Below are 22,594 nucleotides of genomic sequence, written 5' to 3'. Positions count from 1 at the left end.
TTTATTTTACTGCTCCATCACTTTACTCTTAAAATCACTCCATACTTTCAACTAGGTTATATTGGTACGGTGTAATCACTCACTTGGGTTCACCACTCAGTCCAGCAGCACATGGGGTTCAGCACTAAATAAAGGATCACTGTCCCCCTTTATTCTGCTTGGCAGGGTGACTGTAGAAGCTATGATGATCTAGCAGAGAAAAATGCCAAATCTATAAAGTGTTAAACATCTGGGCACTGGAACTTTACCTCTGTGACTAAAAAATATTTGTATCTTAATCAGAGCACAGCAATGCTAAACTGGAGTTAAGGGGTTTTTTAGAAGTCTAGGCTGGACAAGCAAGGAGAAAGGGACTCGCTGCACAGACAGTGCATGGCTCAAGGGAGAGAAGGAGGAGCAGCAGAACACACCAGTGAGAACACACCAGTGAGAACACACCAGTGGGAAAAGCACTGGTGAGTCACATTTAACTGTTTGTTTCATTATGGGATCTTGTGCAGGCTCCTTCTGTGGTCACAACGTGGTGCTGAGGGTCTCCCTCTGCCCTGGGCCCTTCCCCACAATGAACAGGATCTAATGATTGCTGCTGAGTATCTTCGTAGCTGTTGCAAAAACCCCCCAGTCAATTAGCACAGCCAATTAGCAAGTCAAGTAGCAGAGAAAACTCATAATGTGGCATCAGCAATCAGTCCCACCTCGCTGGGTGTCCCTAAACCAAGGAATCAACCTCCTTTTTGAAGTGCAATGAGCTGTGCAGGACCAACTGAAGATTAACTCTTCAAAGGAATCCCAAAGATCAGGCACTTTCACATTTGGAGAACAAAAACTATTATGGCCTTAGTTTGGAAGGAAAGAGATCAGTAAATATGGAGACTTGTTAGAACAGAAGAAAACGAACTCACACACCATTTCACAGGGCCAGGCATGGCTACCTGTGGTCCCTGTCACACAGCAGGGACCTCACTGTCCCCAGCAGAGCCCATGCTGGGTGTGGGCACTTCTTCCCTGGGCAGTGTAGAGAAAATGGGAACACTTAACAAGTGCAACAGCACAGCCCAAGAGAGCAGGGGTTGCTTGTGTTGTATGGGGACTGTCTTCCTGCAGGCAGAAGGATCTCCAGGGATTACAGAGAAGAATTTTTTCCAGCTGGTCCAGCTTGGCTCTGATCTCCTGGGCTCTGTAGGAGAGAACATCCAGCACAGTGCCCAGCCTCAGAGACAGGAGTTTTACAGAGAATTCACAAAGTACCGAGAGCTGCCCATGTGCAGCCAAGCTTTACCTCTCTGAGCAACAGTCCCTCTTCAGGCTGCTCCCAAGAGCCAGAGCTCCTCCTCGTCACCCAATAAAGCCATCTCTGCTGACAGCCTCTGAACACAGCCAGTGCTGACCCCAGTAGCAACTGCTTTCTTAGCAAGAAACTCCCTGAGCAGAACCAGCCCTGCAGCACCACTTAGAACCACAGAATCTCCTGGGCTGCAAGGGACCCACAAGGATCAGACACCACAACCATCTCAGAGCACTGTCCAAACACTTCTTGAGCTCTGTCAGGCTGTCACCACAGGGAACCTGTTCCAGTGCAGTTTTCCTGCTGTGGGTTGTAACTCCTACCCCAGGGTACCCAGCTGGGGCACGATATTCAACACGTGGCACAGCACAGCCTGCCATGGGAACAGCTGCAAGGGACTCCAGTGCTCAGGTTGAACCCATCCCTAAACCTCTGGAGAGATGGATCCAGACACAGCCAAACCAACACTACCTAGGCAAGTTTGCTCAGGTTCAAACTCTCTGCTGTCATCAGGGAGACACTAAGGCTCGACCCAAAGCACCACCACACCAACAGGCATCATTAGGGCAGGGAAAGCCACTCCTCAGCCCAGCAGCACAGGGGTTCAGTGCTGTCCCTTACTGGTATTCACATCCTTGCTCCCAGCTGAGCAATCACCCTGCTGCAAACAGAGACCTTCAAAATGTTCCAAAGACATCTGGTCAAACTCCAGACTCCAGCAAGGATCATTCTCCTTCATGCTCAGGAGCCTTTCCAATGGGAGCAGAGATTCCAGAGAGAGGTCTAGTGAGTAACAGCTGTACTTATTTAGTCAGCTCACAATTAATCTTTAACACACAGACCAAAACCAGAGCACCTCGTGTTGCTAGTAGTAGAAAAGGTAGGCACAGCCTCGTCACAAGGCAGCTCCTCAGCTATAAAGGGCTGACACACTCAGATGCCAAATGGGCAGGTTTTTCAAGTACCCCAAGAAATAACTCCAAGGGGCCTGAAAGCAGTGTTGATCCCTCTGGTTGCAAATGGACCCCAATAAAAGAGAGAGAATGTGCTGCTCTTCTCTCCCATCTCCAGGCACTGCTCCCATAGTGTGTCCAGCCCTCACTGGGACCTGCTGAACCCCCTGCCCCAGGGCTGCGCTCAGCTCTCTTCCCAGATCCTGCATTCAAGATTTGGAGAAATTCTGTTGGTTTGCTTCAAATATTTCACAGAGAAGGAAGCACATATTTCATTTCGGCAGGAAAGAGGGGGCAGAGAACACATGCCCAGCAGTGACAGCCAGAACAAGACACTTCTTTCCTTAGGGCACTTGGCCTCGGTGGATTTTACTTTAGAAACTCAGGAAGGGAACAAGAGCAATCAGAAATGTGTTGATAGGTCAGGAGCTCTGTATCACTAAAAATACAGTTAAAAATACAGATAACTCAACCCGCCCTCCTAAGTGCAGGAATACCACAACAGCTGTGTACAAACTGGTTTCCACTGGGCTCCAAGAGCATCCCAGAAACCCAGACTGCAAACAATGCAGCTGACATCTCTGCAGTGCTGACAGCACAGCCCATGAAGGGTCCCAAACGATGGGCTCTCCCCACAGCAGCTGCAGGAGCTCCTCAAGGATTATCCAAGGTGAAGAACAATTTTCCCCTGGCCCAGAATTCACACTGAGCTTTCAAATGGCAGAAGCAACAAAAGGTACTTGATAGAGGAGCTCTCACAGCAATTGGCACTCTGCAGATACCCTTGAATCCTATTGATCCCACTCTTGCAGAGCACTGCAGGAACAGCTGTCTAGCAGGGACAGCCTCCACGTGGAAGGGCAAACTGCTGAATGTAAAGAGATTACAACAGCCTGCTGAATTATTCCTAACATCCAGAAATGCTGCAGGTCCCAGTCAAGATAAAAGCAGGCCAATGAGAAGAGGGCAGTCTGCACAGCACTGCTTGTCCTGTTCCATGGTCAGCACGGCTCCTTTGCACCAGCGGGTTTGGGAATGACAGAGGAAGCACCCAACATCAGGAATTCTATTTTAAATCATACATTCTATGATAATTTCACATTCCTCTTCACCTTGGCACACAAGGTTTCCCAAACATAAAGTCCAGCAGCATCTCTTAAAGGGTAGGGGCTGGATTTCTTACAGCTGCAGTACATTTATGTCACCTTTCTATTTGAGGCTGTGATGTTTCTGCCCCCAAAAAGGGACAGTCCGTGACATGCTCTGATCCTCAGTTTCACACTCCTTTTCCTGAAAATCTGCTGGCAGATGCTGAAGTCCTGCTGGTGACAAACCCAGAGGGCTGGAGCTGGGGAACAGCTGTGTGGCAGTACCTGGAAAAGGCATCAGCTTTCCTGGGATATCTGCCTCACTGAAAGGAACGGTGAGTAACACCAACACTCTTCAGGAAGAGCCAGTCACCAGGACTAATCCACCTGATGCAAAGAAACAGGAAAGTATGGCATTTTCTGAGGAACATGCTGCATGCTTCCCACCGGGAAACACCTTTCCAAGCTGTGTCCAGGGCACACTCTACCTGAGCAGCCTCCCCAGAAGACCCAGAGTGCAGCTACTGCTTCCTTACAACACATCAGGGAAAAAAACAAAACATCTGGGACCCTCACTTGTTTCTGTGGATTCCACCCAGGGCAGCACAAAGACAGCTCTGGAGAGAGGCTTCTTCTCCCTTTCCGCAGCCAGAGGGGCACCTAGATGGAAAGGAACACATTTATGGCTTCCTAAGCTGGCAGGACATTTCCCGCGCAGGCTCACGGACAATTCCTTTGACCTGAGCCTTTCTTTTGAGGATTCCTTCCAGACTGGCAGTGAGGAGAGGCAGAATTAGGGCTGCAGACAGGACCACAGAAATCCCTCTCCTCCCCACTGGAACCATGCCTTGCACACAGGTTACAGCTTTACAGCTGCATTTCAGAGCCAGGGACAGAGCTGCCAGTAAAATCAGCTTCAGTTTACATCAGAACTCAACTTAAAGGTGTCTAATGGCAAAATTCCTTGAAAAGGGAGCAGGACTGAGCCCAAAGTCAGCATCAAACCCTCAAGAGGATTAAAGTACCCAGAGTTACATTAGTAAGGATTAAATAATAAAATCCAGAATTCTGGAAAGGACAGAAACCCTCACACACAAAGGCACAAGCCAGATCCAAAGCGGAGGTAAGGAAAAAATTTTCCCTGTGGGCAAACTATTCCAAGATCACTCATTTCACAATAATTTACTTCCTTCCCACAGATATTTGGCCTCAGTCAGGAACACAGGAGACATTGAGGAACACACTGGATCAACACAGTGCTTCCATGCTTCACACAGGGGGAACCTGTGTTCCTGTAAACTGCCAGGCAGGGAATCATCCCAAACCCTCACACAGAGGGGTCAAATCCCCTGAAATGACACAGAAATTGATGCAAGGTGCTGGCTCACCTTCCAGCTGGCAAGGGGCCAAATGACGGTGAGAGGGCATGGAGCCACAGGCTCCTGCTCGGCTTCTCCATGAAGGATTCCAGAGCCTTTCCAGCTCCTGAGAAGAGCTGCTACAGGTGCAGCCAGCAAATATCAGCCATTTAAAGCAAAAATATTAATATTTTACAGTTATCCCCCAGATCAGCATCACGAAGCAGGATATTGAGGCTCCATGACAAAATTCAGATGCATCACACAAATGTAACAACACGAGCAGATCGTGTCTCATCCTGCCTCATTCTGGCATCACTTCAGCACAGGGTTGGATCCTTTTTTTGTAAATTCAAAGTGTAAATAGGAGTAAGATAAAGAATGGTCTCATGACCATTAGGGTGCTTCTCCCAGCAATCTGACAATGAACTACCTCACCTTGCACAATTAAGAAAATGGGTGCACTTGAACCTACATAACCTGGAAATGAGGGAAGATTTATCTTTTCTATCAATAAGGATCTCAATCTCCATCTCAAGTGAAAAACTTCATTCAGCCCACACTGTGGAGTTCTGCATAACACACAATAAAGACCATTTTCTTTTAAAGCTCCTTCTGGAATCAAAAGGGTTTGGCTGGGAACACACAGCTCATCTGTCTCACAACTGGTTGGATTAAATGATGTGGCACTGAGAGTTTCATAAAAGAAAAGCAAACCTCATCCTGACTTTTTCCTACTCATTTGTCCAGGACTAGAAATTCTGTTCTTACTGTGATTTCCAGATGGGAATTCACATGAATTATCACTGCCTGGTTTCCAAAGTGGAAAGAAGAAGTGCTAGTGAAACGACTGAGCAGCACTGAAGAAGAGATCCTGACTCCATAGAACCTCTTAACGAACAAAATGAAATCAAATTAAGCCAGGGGGATGCAGGACCCTCCTCTCCACAATCACCGGAGGTAATCAAGAACGCCAACCCTTCTGCTTAGGCTGAAAGGAAAAGGTGTCAGGAAGCTGATCCCTGTACTCATTCCTCTGCCTTTCTGGTTATGAAGATCCTTAGGAGCAAAACTACTGAGATTTAAATATTTAAAACACTGAAGGTGCATGGGTTGGTTTGCTATTCAGATTTCTCATTATTTTCTGAATTCCTCCTTCTGCACTGAAATTTGTCATTCTTGGTCTCAGCCCATTGGTCACTTCCATGTGAAGATGAACACACTCATCTCCTTGTTTGGCAAAGGGGAATCTAAAGAGACTTTACCTACCTAAAATGCAAACACTTTAGGAAAATAAAATCCATTTTTACAGCTCTCCCCAAGGAGCAGGAGAATTATCAAATAAGAGCACTGGGACAATGAATCAGGCAGTTGTAAATGATTCATGGGTCAGCATGGTGGCTGCACGTGGGTTTGCACACACAGCATCCGCATCACACTTCTCACTGGGGAAGGTGTCAGTAAGCACAACAATGCCACGTCCCAGGCTTTGCTCTGGTACCCCCAGAAAAGTAAAAGAAATCAAAAGTTAAGTTTACTTTAAGGAAACATTTAGGTTGCAAATCTGAACATTTAAATTAATCAAGAAACAGAGATGCTAAAGGTTCTTCCTTAACCATAAATTAACACCAGCAAACCACCTCCACATCTTCCCATCCCTGTCAGAACATTACAAACACCATATCCTGTGTGAGTAAGGTGTGGGCAAGAAAACCTTAATTTTGACTACATTAATTTCATGGTTTAAATTCACAACCCTCCAAATGTTTTTGCACATGCAAGGCGTTAGCACTGTGCCTCCACAGTTAACATTTGCAAGGCATATTCCAGCCCACATCCCTGCTTCTAACCTTTCACTGCTTTTCCAAATAAATTCCTTCTCAGGCTGAACTTTCTCACACTTAGTCAGAGCCCAAAGGGGAATATGTTTTTAAAAGATCAAATCAATCATTTTTATTTATGGGGTTCTGAAATATTTACTGCGTATTCCATTTGGGGGGGAAAAAAAAAGCGATTTTCTTTTTTCCCCTCTCTGTAACTGCAGTGGAGACACACACACATGGATGTACACCTGTGCCCAGGCAATGGGTTTGAGTGCATCTGGCTGAGAAACTGGAAAGGAAAATGTTCTGTTTACTGCCTACAACACCCTCAGCCCCGGTGAACATTAGTGACCCCCCTCTCACCAACTGTCCTGTCCTAGCCCAGCACCCAGGAACACACAATAAGCAAATATGAGCACCTACAAATGGGGAAGAAGAAAGTAAACTCAGGATGTATTTATATTAAGTGTATATATATTATACCAAATTTTCAAAAGTACCTCTTCTGGAGATCATTTTGGCACCTCTTGCATTATATTTATCCTTAAAAGCAGTTATTTGTAACCCTGTGACACTGCAGCAGGTGCTGTGCATCCCTGCCTTCCTTGGGATTTGCTCCTGAGCTGCTCATCCGGCTGTGTGGAGCTGACATTGTCTGACAAATTCCAATGACCACATTTTGCTTCTCCTGCAGCCTGAGGGTGCTCTGAAACACCCAGATACATCCTCATCTGTGAGATGGTATTTGTGATTTTCAAAAATTACTTGCCAGCAAGGAAAAGGGGCTCAAAAAGGGGCTCAAAACAACAGAAAGGCCAAGAGACACAAACAAAAATCAGGTTGTGTTACTTGGGATCACTTGGGATGTGGCCCAGGAGTTGGCAGTCTGTGGGGCTGGTCACAGTGAGCATCAATGTTCTCTGACAGCTGCTCCTGTTTATGCCAGGATTTAAGGCATGAGAGAAGGAGGCTGTCAGGGATGGTCTGGCCTTACAGACAGGATCTGCATGCTGGGCTCTCAAACATCTCCCAAAATGTGGAGGTCACTGGAGAGCTGTGCAGGATTAACCTGCTGGCAGGCTGAGCACTGGGATCTCAGCTTTTGAGGAGCAGCACAAAACCCAGCTGTGCCTCTTGGACAGAACTTCGTGCACACAGGAGCAGGAAATGGAGAGAGAGAGGACGGGATCTCCCAGCAAACAACCATTAGTGGTCTTCCAGCCTCCAGCAAATGTCCCTGCATTGCCATAGTAACAAACTGCAGCACCCCAGGAATGGAAGCAAGCAGAGCAGTAGAACTGGCTTGTTGTAGTGGAGCTGGTTTTCCATGTTGTTTTCCTGCCCATCCCCCTGGCTGGTGTCACAGTACAGCCTGGGAGCACAGCCCGCTTCAAACTGCAACTTGCTTGTGATGGTCCTCAAAAAAGGCGTCACCAGGGAAAAATGACAGAGCAAACCCCACTGTCAGCAAGCTGTCCTGGTTCAGCCAGCCTGACTGACACACTGGAGATCAAGGCTCCCGAAAGCACCACATCCTGATTCTTCCCACTTTCAACAGTGCTTTATTTAAAGCACCCAGGAATGGTTGGACTCTTCCCTACAATACCAATCAGCATTGCTCCCCCAGACTCAGAGCTTCTCCCCTGGGAAGAGGAACACTCATGAAGTCCCAGATCACTAACCAGACACACCTGAAATCACTTCACCAGCTGTACTTGGAGACACCTTCAGCTTTTGGCAATCCTTCCCTGCCCATTTCCCTGCGCATTTGTTTCTGGTTTCTTTCCCAGGGCACAGAACTGCAATCCAGGGGTTGTGCCCAGCATTCAGGGACTGGGCTGCCAGCCCAGGGACCTGCACTTTATTCCAGTGCCACTCATCCGTTGGTTGCCTCTGGCAAGAAACTTTCTTTCCATCCTGCTGCTTTCTGCCTGCCTGCAGAATTCCAGACTCCTCTGGGAAGTGATCCGAGGCTCAGCCACACAAAGGGCTTACAACTGCTATGGACTGGGAGCACTACCTGCTATATCTGTTAACATTTGGTATTTTGGTATTGAAAGGCCATTGCTAAAGTGAAGGCAAGTGTCATATTAACATTTGCCAGAGCAACCCAAATTCTACCCTGGGCTGGTCTGAAGAGGCAGAGCACTGTAAGAAAGAGCAGCAGCGAGCAGGCAGAGCAAAGCCCAGGTGCCCACACACTCCCAGGTGAACTTCATGGGCAGCTGTAAAACTCAACTCACCTTCAAGCTCTGCAAACCAGTTATGGCTACTCTAGAGATGTTCTTGTATGTACGCTCCTCTTTGCTACAGAAAAGAATGGTACCAAACTCCAACAGGCTGACTATTGCCGTCACAGAACCAGAATCCCAGACTGGCTGGGGTTGGAAGGGACCTTGAAGATCACCTTGTTCCACCCCTGCCATGGGCAGGGACACCTCCCACTGTCCCAGGCTGCTCCAAGCCCCAGTGTCCAGCCTGGCCTTGGGCACTGCCAGGGATCCAGGGGCAGCCCCAGCTGCTCTGGGCACCCTGTGCCAGGGCCTGCCCACCCTCCCAGGGAACAATTCCTTCCCAATATCCCATCCAGCCCTGCCCTCTGTGATTGTGTACCTGTGTCCCCAGCCCCGGACATGTGCACTGAACACAGCCCACTGTAAACACACCCTGCCCCATGCCCTGGCACAGTGCAAACACCTGCTCAGGTGAGAGGAGCTGCTCCTCAGCCGTGTCCCTACCCCTGCAGGGCCCTGGACCCCCTCTTGCCCCTGGGTTTATTCAGTGACCGGTTGCCAAGAATGTCCTGTAGAATGTGAGCAGCAGGAGGGAGACTGTGCAAAGTTTGTAAGTCCCCTAAACATGACTGGAATTTCCATGGAGAACGAGAGCACAGGCCTAGCCCAAACACCTTCCTTGAGGACTTCCCAAAGTCTGGAGCAAAGCACACAGGCATATGAGCATCTCAGAAAAGACTCGTCTACAGGAGCAGTCAGTGACTCAGCTGACCCAGATGTCAAACTAGCCACACCTGTCTAGGAAAACATATCAAATAGACTATTTCATTCAAAATCACCCTCTTCTCTTCCTCCTCCCTGCCAGTTAAAGCTGGTAGCAGTCAGACAAGTCTCTTTAACACATTAGCACTGTGGGTTGCATTGTTTTCTTCTCTCTCGTGGGAATTCTGGTCTTGGACCCTGAGCCAAGACTAGAAAAGGAGCTCCCAAAGCCATGCAGCCGTGTCCCCATGAGCACATCCCCCCCTCACCACCACAGAGCTGTGTCTCTTCAAGAATGGGTCCAAAAAAATAAAGGGAGTCCCAGAGACATCATCAATAGACTATAACCCCCAAAGGCTGAAAATAACTAACTAAATGGAGCAGTTTTTCCTCAAGGGAGTCTTCAAAGTGCTTTCCCAGCTGGAAAGTCTAAACACCACTGTCTCCTCTTTAGGCAGGCAGCGAACAAACAACAGATCTCAGCTGAGTCCCAGTTTGCACCATGGCTCCCCTCTTCCCAGGAAGAAAAAAGGCCAGGATGGGCCTTCCCCCCATAGCCCCTTCTTACCACAGCCCCCCAGACCTGAAGGCAAGGGCACATTCCAGCACAGCCTCACCCACCAGCTCAGTCCCTCATCCTCCCCACAGCCCAGGCTCACTCTCACAGCCAGACTCTGCCTCCCAAATCAGAGCTGGTTGCTCCAGGGCAGCCCAGGGAGCACAGCACAGGCAGCGGCTGAGATGTCACCTCACACACAGGGCTGCCTTCACCAACACTTCTTGGGTGACCACTGGTGGCTCCAGCAAGCGACCATGGAGAAAACCTGATCAGCTTTTCAAACCCTGCAGTTAAGGATGCGAACTGATGCACTATAATGTAGTTATGTGAACTAATCCAGGGCCCCACCGCTGGTCAAGGGACTCCACACCCACAGGTTCAGGATGGATGCAATCCATGCCCCACAGAGAAGCACAGGAGAGAAAACAACACCTTCCTGTATCCCTTAAATACTGAGAAATTTTGGGAGAGGGCAGCAAACCATGCCTGCAGAGACCATGAATGCAGAGGTTCCCAATGAGATAGAAATAGCAGAGGAAGATTGGAACAATGCAGACATCTGTAAAAGAGAGGGTGCAAACAGCCAGATCGGGTCACAGAGGAATAGCAGTGCAGCAGCGGGCAAAGCAAAAATAGCAGGAAAGGAAAGATAAACAAAAGATTCCTAAAATATATGAGGAGCAAACAGACTGACAAGGGAACAAGAGAGCCATTGAGTGAAAAAGCAGAAGAGATGTGCAGAAGTGACCAGGGTAGGCCAGGGTTTTAATCCAGCCTCAGAGGGGAAGGCAGAGGGAGGAAAGAAGAGAGCTGAGTTGTTTCACTGGAGCACAAGGAGGGAAGAGGAAGATGACTCTGTCAGGAAATTACAGCCAAGTGCACTTAGGCACAGCAGCACCGGCCAAGCGGTCTCACATCCACTCTGTAGGACAGGTGACATGTCCAGGCTGTCCCTCCAGCAGGGCATGGCCATGGTGGATCCTTCTTCTCCTTTCCCTACCCCACCACTCACCATCTCCCTGTTCTGGTGGCTTGCTTTTGCCTCCATCTTTTTCAGCTAGATGAGACTATTTTGGGATATGAGTGCAGCAGGTCCAAAGGGGGTCAGTAATTCCTGCACTGGGGATGGGGCCAGACCCTGCAAAGAGATGGAAGCAGCTCCTGCCCCTCCTACTGCTCTCTGCCCCATCTCCAGTGCCACCACAGCAGCTCCTCAGAAGCCTGGTGTGGGGAGCAGGCTTCTCGCTGTTCTCTTCCAGACCTCTGCCGATGATGTTCCATTGTCCCCCTATCTCCACGACCCAGACACCACAGAAGAGGCATTTACATCCACAGGAATCCTTCTATAGATCCAACAACATCGAATCTGCCCACACAGCAAAAGTGTGAGCCCTCATGTCTTTTTCTCTCTTCACACCTCACTCTGCCCTATCTTTTCCAGCCAAAAAAGTTCCTACAACAGGTGGGAAGGGGAGAAGCTGACTTACAAAAAAAAACCCCTCTTTGCACAAGGTGGTTCCCAAGCTCTGGCAAAGTACCCAATACCCAAACATCAAGCTCAGGAAGCACACAGCCTAGCCCAGAACACAGCAGTGCCTGCCAGCAAAATTCAGAGCAAGGGAGCCAGGAGATGAGCCTGGAAAGCCTCAGGATGAGTAAAACACCAACGGGCAGCTGAGCAATGACTGAAAGAGAGACACCAAGGGAGGTGACAGGAGCCTGGGAAGGAGTTTCCATGCCCTGCACAGAGCTAGACTCTGTCAAGGAGAAGAGAAGGGCTCAGCCACAGAGCCCAGCTGCCCCTGTGAGCAGCACACTGTGCACACACACTGGTGTGTGATGGCTGGTTGCTACTGAGATGTTTTGGCTCAGGGCTGAGGATCTTCATTCCCCACCTGCAGTGAAGTCAGTCCTGCTTCCTTTTGCAGACAGAAAGCCAAGACCCCCCCTATGCTAATGCCAATTGTTCACCTATCCCTGAACGGGGTAAAGAAAGAGCTCAGAAAAGGTGGTGTGGTTGTACTTTTTATTTTTCTGTACTATTTAACATTTCTCTACCCACCCAGGGTAAGTTTGGTGCTTCGAAGCTGCCATCTGCAACCACCAGTGTTGGGAACTTACCTTTCCAGTGGGAATCATGGCTCTCACCTAACACATAGCAAAACCCAGGTGTGCAGAGACCTCAGGAGATCTCTGGTCTGACCTCCTGCTCAAAGCTGGGTCTGCTCCGAGCTCAGTCCTGGTTACTTGGGACTTTATCCAGGCTGGTCTCGTAAACCCCCAAGGATGGAGGACACACCTCTCTGGACAGCCTGCTCCACAGCACGAGGGAGCACTTTTCTTTCAACACAGCCCCAGCCTCTTTTCTCTCCACTTTATGCCCGTTATCTAGCAATTCTCCTGTCACCGGGAACTGCCTGGCTCCATCTTCCCACTCACCCCTCACACGGGCCACGAGTCTGTCCCCAGCTCCCTCCGGTGCCACCTTTCCCACTGCTGCCCCGGCCCGCTCTCCTCAGCCCTGCGCCGGCTCCGTCTGTCCCTCCCCGGGACGGGGGCACACACCCCAGACTGAAGGTTTAGGGTTTAAAGGTCCTACAAGACTTGACGCCGCTAGGGAGCCCAGCAGTGCCCTGTCCCTTCCCGGCCAAGGAGGCAGGGGGAGCTCCGTTCGTGGTGCCCTCACAGCGCTCACCGGGCAGCTCCCGGGGCACCGCGCTCCCTTCACGGCGGGGGGACAGCGAAAACCGCCTGAGCTGCCGGGCCGTGAGGGGCGGCGTGCCCTCAGAGACCCCCCGAGCCGTGAGGAGCGGCTCTGCCCCGCCGTGCCCGCCCGCTCTGCCCCGCCGCCGCCGCCATCTCCGCGGCGGGGCCGCCCCCTGCCGGCCGCCTGCGGGACGGCCCCGCCACAGCCCCGCGGGACCTCCTCGGGGAGCGGGACCCCCGCCCGACCCTCCCCGCCACACCCGGCCCGGGACGCCCCGCTGTACTTACTGCCTTGTGAGGCTCCTTCCCCTGAGGCAGCTTCGGTGTCTGCAAAGAGAAAGAGCTGCGCTTAGATCCGCCGGCCGCGCTGCCCCGGCCCCCACCACCGCCGCCTCGCTCGCTCCCTCGCTCTCCTCTCCGCGGCTCTGCCCGGCACCGCGGGACGGAGCGGGCCGTGAGGGGCTCCCCGGGGCTGCGAGGCCGACACGGCCAACAAGGACTCGTGGTTAAAGCTCAGCTGCCCGCGGTCATAGAATGGTCTGGGCTGGAAGGGATGTTAGAGCCCATCTCGTTCCACCCCTGCCATGGGCAGGGACACCTTCCACTGTCCCAGGCTGCTCCAAGCCCCAATGTCCAGCCTGGCCTTGGGCACTGCCAGGGATCCAGGGGCAGCCCCAGCTGCTCTGGGCACCCTGTGCCAGGGCCTGCCCACCCTCCCAGGGAACAATTCCTTCCCAATATCCCATCCATCTCTGCCCTCTGGCAGTGGGAAGCCATTCCCTGTGTCCTGTCCCTCTGTGTCCTTGTCCCAGTCCCTCTGCAGCTCTCCTGGAGCCCCTTTAGGCCCTGCAAGGGGCTCTGAGCTCTCCCTGGAGCTTTCTCCTCTCCAGGTGAGCACCCCCAGCTCTCCCAGCCTGGCTCCAGAGCAGAGGCTCCAGCCCTCGGAGCAGCTCCGTGGCCTCCTCTGGTCTCATTTGAACAGGAAGTTCCCAGGCAAGCGCTGTGAGCCCAGGAAAGCGAGCAGTGACCAGTGCACCCGGCTCAGCTCCCATGGCATTTGGCACAGCCAGCTCCACCACCGTGCCCTCCCTCCACAGGCAGTGATGGCAAAGCCTCCACAAGAGATGGGCTACACAGATTCCTCCAGGGTGATTTTATCCTGGTCTTATTGACGGCAGATGTGAAAAGAAGGGAGAAAAAGCTCCCTCCACTGTCGTGTGCAAGAAGCACAGAGCAGAGATCACGTTCAAGCCTTAACTGAATGCAACAGGCAAAGCTGCAAGCTGGAAAACAAACCCCAAAGTTACAAGTCAAGGATCATAAACGATTAGGATTTCCAAGTCAGTTTGAAGTGTTTCATATTCATCCTGAATTACATATACTGTATGTCACATTATCTAATAATGTAACTGTGTTGCAAAATATTCCATATGTCTGTTGGAATGATGCTTGCACTGCGCTGGAAACCACAGCTGCAGAATGGCACAGAGTTTTTGAATTTAAAATTCGCAACCTTAAGTAATGAGCACTGTTTGCATTTAATTTCCTTATTTCTTAAAAATAATAAAAACAAATGATTGTGGGTTTGTGAATTTGTACATTTCTACTTGATTAACCTGCCTGATTAGATCATTTTTCTAGGCAACAGTATTAATTTGGCACAACTTCATAAACTCGGGCCAGATCAGAAACCCTCAGTATCAGGTGCAGAACCTCAACAGCAAAGCCCAGGATTTTTCCACAGCTGCTACTTGTTTGAATTCCCACCCATCATTCAAGGAAAAGCAGCTAGGGCACAATGGATTTATACAAAATGCTGTCCTCACAAGCAATGGCATAAATAAACCATAAAAGACATGCACTATTTAAACAGCTTTAAAAAGTACTTCAGTCAAATTTAACAAGAATCAGGCAACACACAAAGGTTTAAGGAACAGCCATTTCTGAACTGCGTCAAGAAATGTTGTTACTCTTAGTCATAAGACCCACTAAACTATTCATGAATTAAAAAATGACCAACTAAAAATCCCCTAACAGCCCACTCCACATCACCTTTGAGCTCAGACCAAGTAATTACAGCTGTGAAACAAAAGACAAATTTCTGAGAAAGTTGCAAAAGTCACTAAGAATAGGGAGGTGGGCAAGGAAGCTGGAAAATCAGCCAGTTAACTCCTGTGTCCCAAGAAACTTCCCACATCTCATATGAGTATCTGCTGCAGACTGGGAAATGTGCACAGGAAAAATGGATCTTTGGATGCAGGGCAGAGGGCAATGGACGTCCCCAAAATCATCTGATATTTTCAGTAACAAATAAACGAATGAACCCCAAATTTCTATGGCTCAGGAACACCATCTCTCCTCAGGGATGGTTATTTCTCTATTAGTTTTCTACTCCTCACCTCAAAATCCTTTCAGTGACAGAAGCGCTTTAACTCAGACTCCAAAAAATGCGCACTTTGGAAAAAAGCATTTTTCCATATTCACCATTTGAATGAGTCATCTTCCTTTTCATATTTTTTGAATTGAGCAGAACCCATTCTTGGAAAACATAAATCTGAAACTTTAAAAGCTTTGAGAAGTTTTTTAACAATTGGTGAAACTCGAAACTTGGCCTGAAGAATCCAGTCCCCCTCAGAGCATCCAGCATCTGTTCTGGTGGGAGCAGCTCAGCCCTCGGCTGGCAGAGCCCTGTGGGGAGGATATGGAGAGCTTGGAGGGAGGGCTTGGAGGGAGGCAATGCAACAACTTATAATGTAAATAAATAATAATGAAAAACAACTTGAGCAAAATCATCATTCAGCCCAGAAAAGCTTATCTGGAAACAGAGAACTTCCACCAATTCTTGGGCTAGAGGTGATATATCCTGCGAGGGTTAAACTTGAGCCTTGCTATTTTCTTTCTTTGCTTTTGGAAGAATTCTCCTTTGGGTACAAACCTCCCTTGCTTGGCCTCAGCCCAGAGGTTTATAAATTTGCTGTTTGAAAGTCTAATAAAGCAATTTCAGCCTTTTTTTTTTTTTTTTTTTTTTTTGGAGTTATCTAAAAGTGAAATAATTTTCCTGACTCAAAACATGCAGATGTTTTGCTGCTCATGTTGCTTAAACACGACCCAACCGTACAAAGCAGAACTTTCTAGCTGACTAACTCCTGAAGGCAATCCAAACCTTTTAACACAGCTGAAATAAAAGCACTGTAAGCAAAACATTTTTAAGCCCTGGGTTGCGTGTAGGCGAAGCGGTAACATTTGGGACAGAGCCTTCCATCGGCACCAGGAATGCGCAGCCCCTCTGCTCCAGCTGAACTCCAGCAGGAGGAAGGAGCTGTGATCCTGCAGGGCTGCACAGCAGCTCACAAAGGAGCCTTTCAGCTCTGCAACATAACTTTTTTGTTGGGTTTCTTTTTTATTTTATTTGTGTGTTTCAGGGAGTTGAAGGGGAAGGAACTCAACCTTTTCCTTTCTTCCTCGATGAAACATAGTGGGGAAATTTCTTACCTACATTTCTGGTTCTTTGCAGAGCCCTTACATGGGGATTTCCGTGCCTGGATCTCGGCTTTCAGGGGAAAGCAGAATGGGAACTTGTCCCTGCGAGGCAGCACGTCCTGAAGCAGAGCTGTCTCAGCTCTTCTGCAAACTGCCAGAGCAGTCACTCCCTGAAATTCTCCAGCCAATGCTCAGCAACACTGGGAACACTCAATAAACTAAGAAAATGCCCCGTTTTATGATATAAACTCCCGTGCTGCTGAAGGCAGACGAGAAAAGAAATCAGCCTCAAGAACACAGGTCACCTCTAACGCAGCTTGTCTGCCACAGAGAGCTGGAGTGGAGGCAGGTGCAGCTATAAAAAAATCCAGAAAATCTCTCAAAAAAATGCTCATTGCAAATAAAAATGTGATGTTTCCAGGGCAAAACTCTTCATGTGGAACTGCACAGCTCAAAGGTTGAGAAGACATTAAGTTCTGCACAGGGAAAAACAAGCAGTGGATAAGGATGGCTTGACTGCACGAGCAGAGAGAGTGACAGACCTTCCCCCTGCTGTAAGGCCCAGGCTCCCCTGCCACAGCTCCAGAGTGGGCCCTGGACACAAAAACCAGCTCAGAAATAACCCAGGTCAAAGCAAGAACAACTGGAGGCCCCCAAAACTTGCATTTTGTGTCACTGAGCGGTGACAGAAGAGCTGATGACACAGATGTTTTGTTCTGCCCCAAAGGTCCAAAGCAGATCAACACCAGTTTCTCTGCTCTCCCCTGGGCTGAGCCTTTTCTATCCCCTGCTCTGTCCATCTGCAGGATGATCCCAGGGCTTGGCCACAGCCCGTCAGCGACACAGGAACCACACAAACAAGCAGAGAGCAGAGGCCTGGGACAGGGTGTATCCTTCAGCAAATCACAAACAGCAGCTATTCCTGCTGGAATGGCCAAAAAACCTAAAGAGAAGAAAGGGGCCTCACTTTGTTCTAGCTCCTCTGATGCTGAGCTGGTGAGTCTCCCAGGATTAGTCTAACTTTGGGAAAGACTGATGGGTGGCCAGACCTTGGGAAAGCCATGGCTGGCACCCAGAAAATCCATCCTGCAAAGAGGGAATCCAGGTCCTTCCATTGCAGTCTGGCTCCTCCCTTGCCCAGCCAGAAAGAAACAACTGAAGGGCTCAGGATTGGAGTTTCTGGCAGCTGAGAGTTGCACGGAATGGGCCAAGAGAGCTCACATTCCAGTGCTTCGAGGAAAGCAGCCCTGGGAGAGCTGGCTGCCAGTGCCCTGGCACTGTGTCTGAGACACGGACTGGAGATCACAGGGAGAACAGGAACGTGCAGAGTGACCCCTTCAGTGCCATGATCCCACCACGTTACCCCACATTTGCCACCATGGGGCAGCCCCAGCCCCTTCTCCTCTATGAAGCCTTAGGGCAATAAAAGCATCTTTCACAAAAATTCCCTTCACTCCTGCAGTCTTCTGTCATCCCAACACTGTTCCGGGTCCAGTCCATGCACAGCTCATGGATAATACAACACAGGGCTTTCTTCCAAAGAACTCTTCCTTCTTTTTTCCTACCCATCCTTAACCTTTCCCTGGCAGGTTCTTCCTCTGCAGACCTGCACACTCTGCTCAGTGCCTCAGCTCCCTGGGAGAATCCCACTGCCAGAGCTGCATCACCTTTGCAGTTTCATTTCTTGCTGAAGAGTGTAGATGAATAAATACCTCATTTGTATTTTTATTGTCTTAAGGCAATTCAAATGCACTTTAAATGCTACTACTACATGCATCCATTTACAGTAACATAAACCAACACTTTCTAAGTATCACAGATATAAATTCTGCTTCTCCAGCACTGATGTGAGAATTACTGATAAATTTCCACATTCAGAATTTTGAAAATTTCCATCTTCTACAACTACACATGACAAAGACCTTGGAAGCAAAAGGTAAAGTTGTGCCTCCACTGAGTTCATGTCAAAACTATGGGTATCAAATGTACAGGTCTATATATATATAATTTAATATATAGCTTAATTTCATTATCAAAATAGAAATAAATACAAATCAATTAGATCACACACTAGGAGGTGACCTCATACTAACAGAGTTCCTAAATTCCAGCAGAATTAAACATCCCATAGTGCTTGGGGAAGAGAAGTAAAATAAAAGCAATTCTTGTCCCAGATTTAAATACCACAATTATTATTGCAAAACTATTGCAATGCTGTGATGTAATGGTAAAGCATATCCCTATTATTTTTGGGATTTTTTTCCTTAAGATGCAGAGTGAAGCTACTTGCAGCTACATTTAAAGGACTTTAAGGAATTCTGTTGGTATTTAGAAAAGAAATACCAGCATGGAAAAACAATTCTATGTATCCAGGGGTACAGAAGCAGCTCTGTGATATTAAACAGAACATAAGGAATATGCAACCATGCACTTATGGGATGAGACTGTGACAAACTCTGAGCAGTTAAGGATGCACCTTCACTTCTTGGCCCTGCATGTGCTGACTTTTGAGAGTTTGAGCATTTAAAACTTAATATTAGCCTCCATTATTCCTGGATTTTCAACCACTGGTTACACCTGAGGAGTTAAGCAGATGCTCCTGCCAGCTTGGCACAGTGACTCCAGTGTCACCTCAGTGACAGGAAACAAACCCAGAGAAAGGCACAGGAGGAGCTGGTTTCCAGTCCCTGCTGTTCTGGTATTTCAGAGCTCCAAACCCTGCAAACTACACTTTGATTGAACAAACCACCTCAAACTTTCACATTTCTGCAATTACAAATATTGGATTGTTCAGTCTTACAGAAAACTCAGCTCAAGCCACTCCTGACCAAGCAGGAGACCTTTCATCCACCCAGTGCATTTGGGAAGTGACCTCAGCTGGCAGCAGGGGTACAGGGGCAGCTCAAGGAGCATTTTGATTTGAACATAAAAATACAGCAGTCACAATGCCCATATCTGATTTATATCCTCCCACGCTGACTTCTCAGGGAGGGATGGAACTCCCAGCTGGGCAGGAGCATGGAGCACCTCGAGGAGATGCCACCACACTGCTGCCACTGGGACCTGCCAGGAGAAATTCTGTGATTTGCAGCTCCCCCTGCACACAGTGAGGCCCTCAAGAGCCCTGGGCAGTAAATACTGACCCCGAACACAGGAGCTGCTCCTGATCTGGGGAGAAATGTTGCTGCAGTAAAGACCACAAAGCTGAGACAGCCCCAAAGTTTATCAGTGGGCCCCTCTCAATGGGCTACCCCAGAGAAGAATTACTGGTGACCAGGGAAGCAGCAGAGCAACCTTCAAGACCTTCCTGAAAATAGACATAAAATCACAGAATATCCTGAGCTGGAAGGGACCCACAGGGACCATCCAGGAGTCCAACCCCTGGCCCTGCACAAACCCCCCAACAGCCCCACCCTGGGCATCCCTGGCAGCGCTGTCCAAACGCTCCTGGAGCTCTGGCAGCCTCGGGGCCGTGCCCATTCCCTGGGGAGCCTGGGCAGTGCCCAGCAGCCTCTGGGGGAAGAACCTTTCCCTGCTCTCCAGCCTGAGCCTGCCCTGGCCCTGTGCTACCCAGGATTCCCAGGATTTCAGCAAGAGTGAGATACCTCTGTGTGCTCGCACATGGGTCTGGAAACAGTTGTAATACTTGTATTTCTTCCCGCATATTCCACACTCGTAAGACCCTGGAAGACAAGAGAGAGAAGCACACATCACCATAGGAGATCAGGAAAAACAGCCTCCCTGCACACTGCTCCATGAACTGCGGGCAGAAGAGTGCACGTTGCAGCAAAGTAATTTTTGGAAGGTTCATGGAGATAAATGCAGGAAATCACTATCCCAGACACTATTCTTCCTTTCAGCCTTATTTAAGATTCCTTGGCATATTACCCTGAACTTACATTTTCAGTGTAACTTTTTAACTTTGCTAACGTGAAAGGGCCACGCTCAAAATAGCCTGACTTATAATTTTATAATAATGACTAATGTTTCCTATGGACAGAAATAACCTTGAATTACTTTTCAGTAAGTTCCTAGTAGCTGGGAAAAAATCCTTTTCAACTGAAAAAAGAAGGCAATATGTTATCTTGAGGCCAGGAGTTTTCAAAATTTCTCAAGAAATGCACAATGTACAAATTTCCCAAGAAACCCACAGAGATTTGGTAAATATCCACCCAGAGGAAATCAAATAGATACAAATAGAACTTTTGCCCTTTTTAAGGAAAAGCACATGACCACAGTAGTCTCTCTTCTCAGTTTGTGTCTCTAATTCCAGAAAACACACATCTGCAAACAGTCATTTGAAATGAAACCAGAGGAACAGAGCTGGGAGAACCATTTGTAATGATGAAGTTATGCCATGAATTTAGACTCTTCTGTTATTGAACAGGCAGACAGAAATTTCCTTAGATTTGTTATTTGAGTTGATTCAATCTCTTTTTTTCCCCACTTCACTTTGTTGCACAGACTATGAATTCACTTTCCAGGCTCTGATTTGCAGCATGCACTGCATTTCTTAGCTGTCCACCAGAGCTGTGGAACTGGGATCCCCTTGGTGCTCTTTGGGAGGGTGAGAGCAGCACTTGGCTGAAGAGGAGGTGGGAGAAAAAAGGGCTGAGTTAATTTGGTATAAATGCAGAATTCCATTTCCATGGACCCTTCCTCACACAACCTTGAAACAATGTTTTCCTGACCATGCCAAACAGCAAAACTCAGGGAGGAGCCACAAACGAGAACAAAAACATTGACACACATCCAGATAAACCTTCCCAAACAGCATTCACAGCAATACTCACCTGGAGCTACTCAAAGTGAGCTCTTGCAGGAACAAACCCAGGGTGCTGTCTGAACACACTATTGCCCACAGTCCTTTTTCCCCTTCCCATAGCCCATTCTTACAGCCTAGGAAGAAAACACCCCCCTTTCAGAGTGTCAGAGCCCTGAATTCCCTGTCCATCACTGAAAGCACCACTTGGGGCTGTCCTCTGAGCTGGGGAGGCTCCTCTGTCACTGATGCTGAAAGAGTCCATTCGCCACAGTCTGATACACCAGAGTACCCATCTGAGAAAATACTCACATATTCTGATAGCTCAGGCTCTTGGCTGTGTCTGATCTGCTCCAGAGCATTTTTATTTTCATAGCTCACTGTATTTTATATAGATACACATCTGTGGGACAGCCACCACCTGTGGTCACTCCACAGAGGCTGCCTGAGTGAAATCCTGGATATCAGCAAGTCGGCAGTGTTTGCCAGCCCTCATTTCCCCTGCTCAAGGACTGGTTATTTTCACCACCAGCCTCCAAAATTCTTTTCTGAAAACTCTTCCAGCTGGACCCCAAAGCAGCAGACGAGTGCACTCAGCATCACCTGGGCCCTATAAACAGGAGCCCTGAGCACAGCTGAGGTTCAGCTGAACCAACAGCACGATGTGACTGATGCCCACCCACAGCCCAACGGTGCTGGCTGCTCACGGAGCACGGGGAAGAGTTGGAATGAGGCCAGAGGAGGCCACTGAGTTGGGGGGTGCTCACCTGGAGAGGAGAAAGCTCCAAGGAGACCTCAGAGCCCCTTGCAGGGCCTAAAGTGGCTCCAGGAGAACTGGAGGGGACTGGGGACAAAGGCTGGAGGGACAGGACACAGGGAATGGCTTCCCAGTGCCAGAGGGAAGGGCTGGATGGGATATTGGGAAGGAATTGTTCCCTGGGAGGGTGGGCAGACCCTGGCACAGGGTGCCCAGAGCAGCTGGGGCTGCCCCTGGATCCCTGGCAGTGTCCAAGGCCAGGCTGGACATTGGGGCTGGAGCAGCCTGGGACAGTGGGAGGTGTCCCTGCCCATGGCAGGTCCCTTCCAACCCAAAGCATTCTGTGATTCTATGAGTTGGTGCAAACAGGTCAAACACAGAAAGGGGCTCTAGGCTGAATATTTTTCTCCATTTTTGTTGCATTTCCTACTTCCTCTGGAGATAATCTGCAGCACAGAAATGCACTGGCTGTGCAGGAGTTCTCCAAGAGGGTCACCTGTTCAGGTAACTGTTCAGTGCCTTCTGTCTGCACTGTGAACCCGAGCAGGGGCTGTAGCCCTTGTGCAGGGGCTGTGCTGGACATCAAGGGCAGGAGCTGAGGCAGGAGAGGGACCACATGTCCCAGGCCAGGGCTTTTGTGCAGGTGCCCTGAAACTCCCAGGTCTCAAGTGGAACCCAGGGAAGGTTGGAGCCAATTTTGAGGGGGGCACCTGCACTCACCCCCTGCCCACTGGGGGTAGAGCAGTGCCCTGGGAGCACAGGGAGTTGGGGAGGGTGTGAGGGAGGTGTGTTACAGACCTGAGGCAGAGAGACAACCCAGCGGCCAC

At 49.1% G+C, this 22,594-nt stretch overlaps 1 protein-coding gene across 4 annotated transcripts in view; it reads right to left on the bottom strand.

The window, feature by feature from the left end:
* The window catches only part of ZNF618 (zinc finger protein 618), a 132,738-nt gene that overhangs the window by 40,128 nt on the left and 70,016 nt on the right, over positions 1 to 22,594 (bottom strand). For 3 of the 4 annotated variants that reach the window (XM_048325115.1, XM_048325116.1, XM_048325117.1), the window contains 2 exons: positions 19,854 to 19,931; positions 13,057 to 13,095 (listed from right to left, as the gene is read on the bottom strand). In XM_048325115.1, the coding sequence (XP_048181072.1) occupies positions 13,057 to 13,095; positions 19,854 to 19,931 (117 nt within the window). Of the gene's footprint in view, positions 1 to 3,902; positions 3,987 to 13,056; positions 13,096 to 19,853; positions 19,932 to 22,594 lie in introns of all 4 variants that reach the window. The other variant, XM_048325114.1, reaches the window with a different exon arrangement.

The sequence above is a fragment of the Corvus hawaiiensis genome, chromosome 21 (assembly GCF_020740725.1).
Source record: "Corvus hawaiiensis isolate bCorHaw1 chromosome 21, bCorHaw1.pri.cur, whole genome shotgun sequence".
Taxonomy (NCBI): Eukaryota; Metazoa; Chordata; class Aves; order Passeriformes; family Corvidae; genus Corvus; species Corvus hawaiiensis.
The sequence above is the reverse complement of the archived record's forward strand: the minus strand, read 5'-3'. Positions and strand labels throughout refer to the sequence as shown.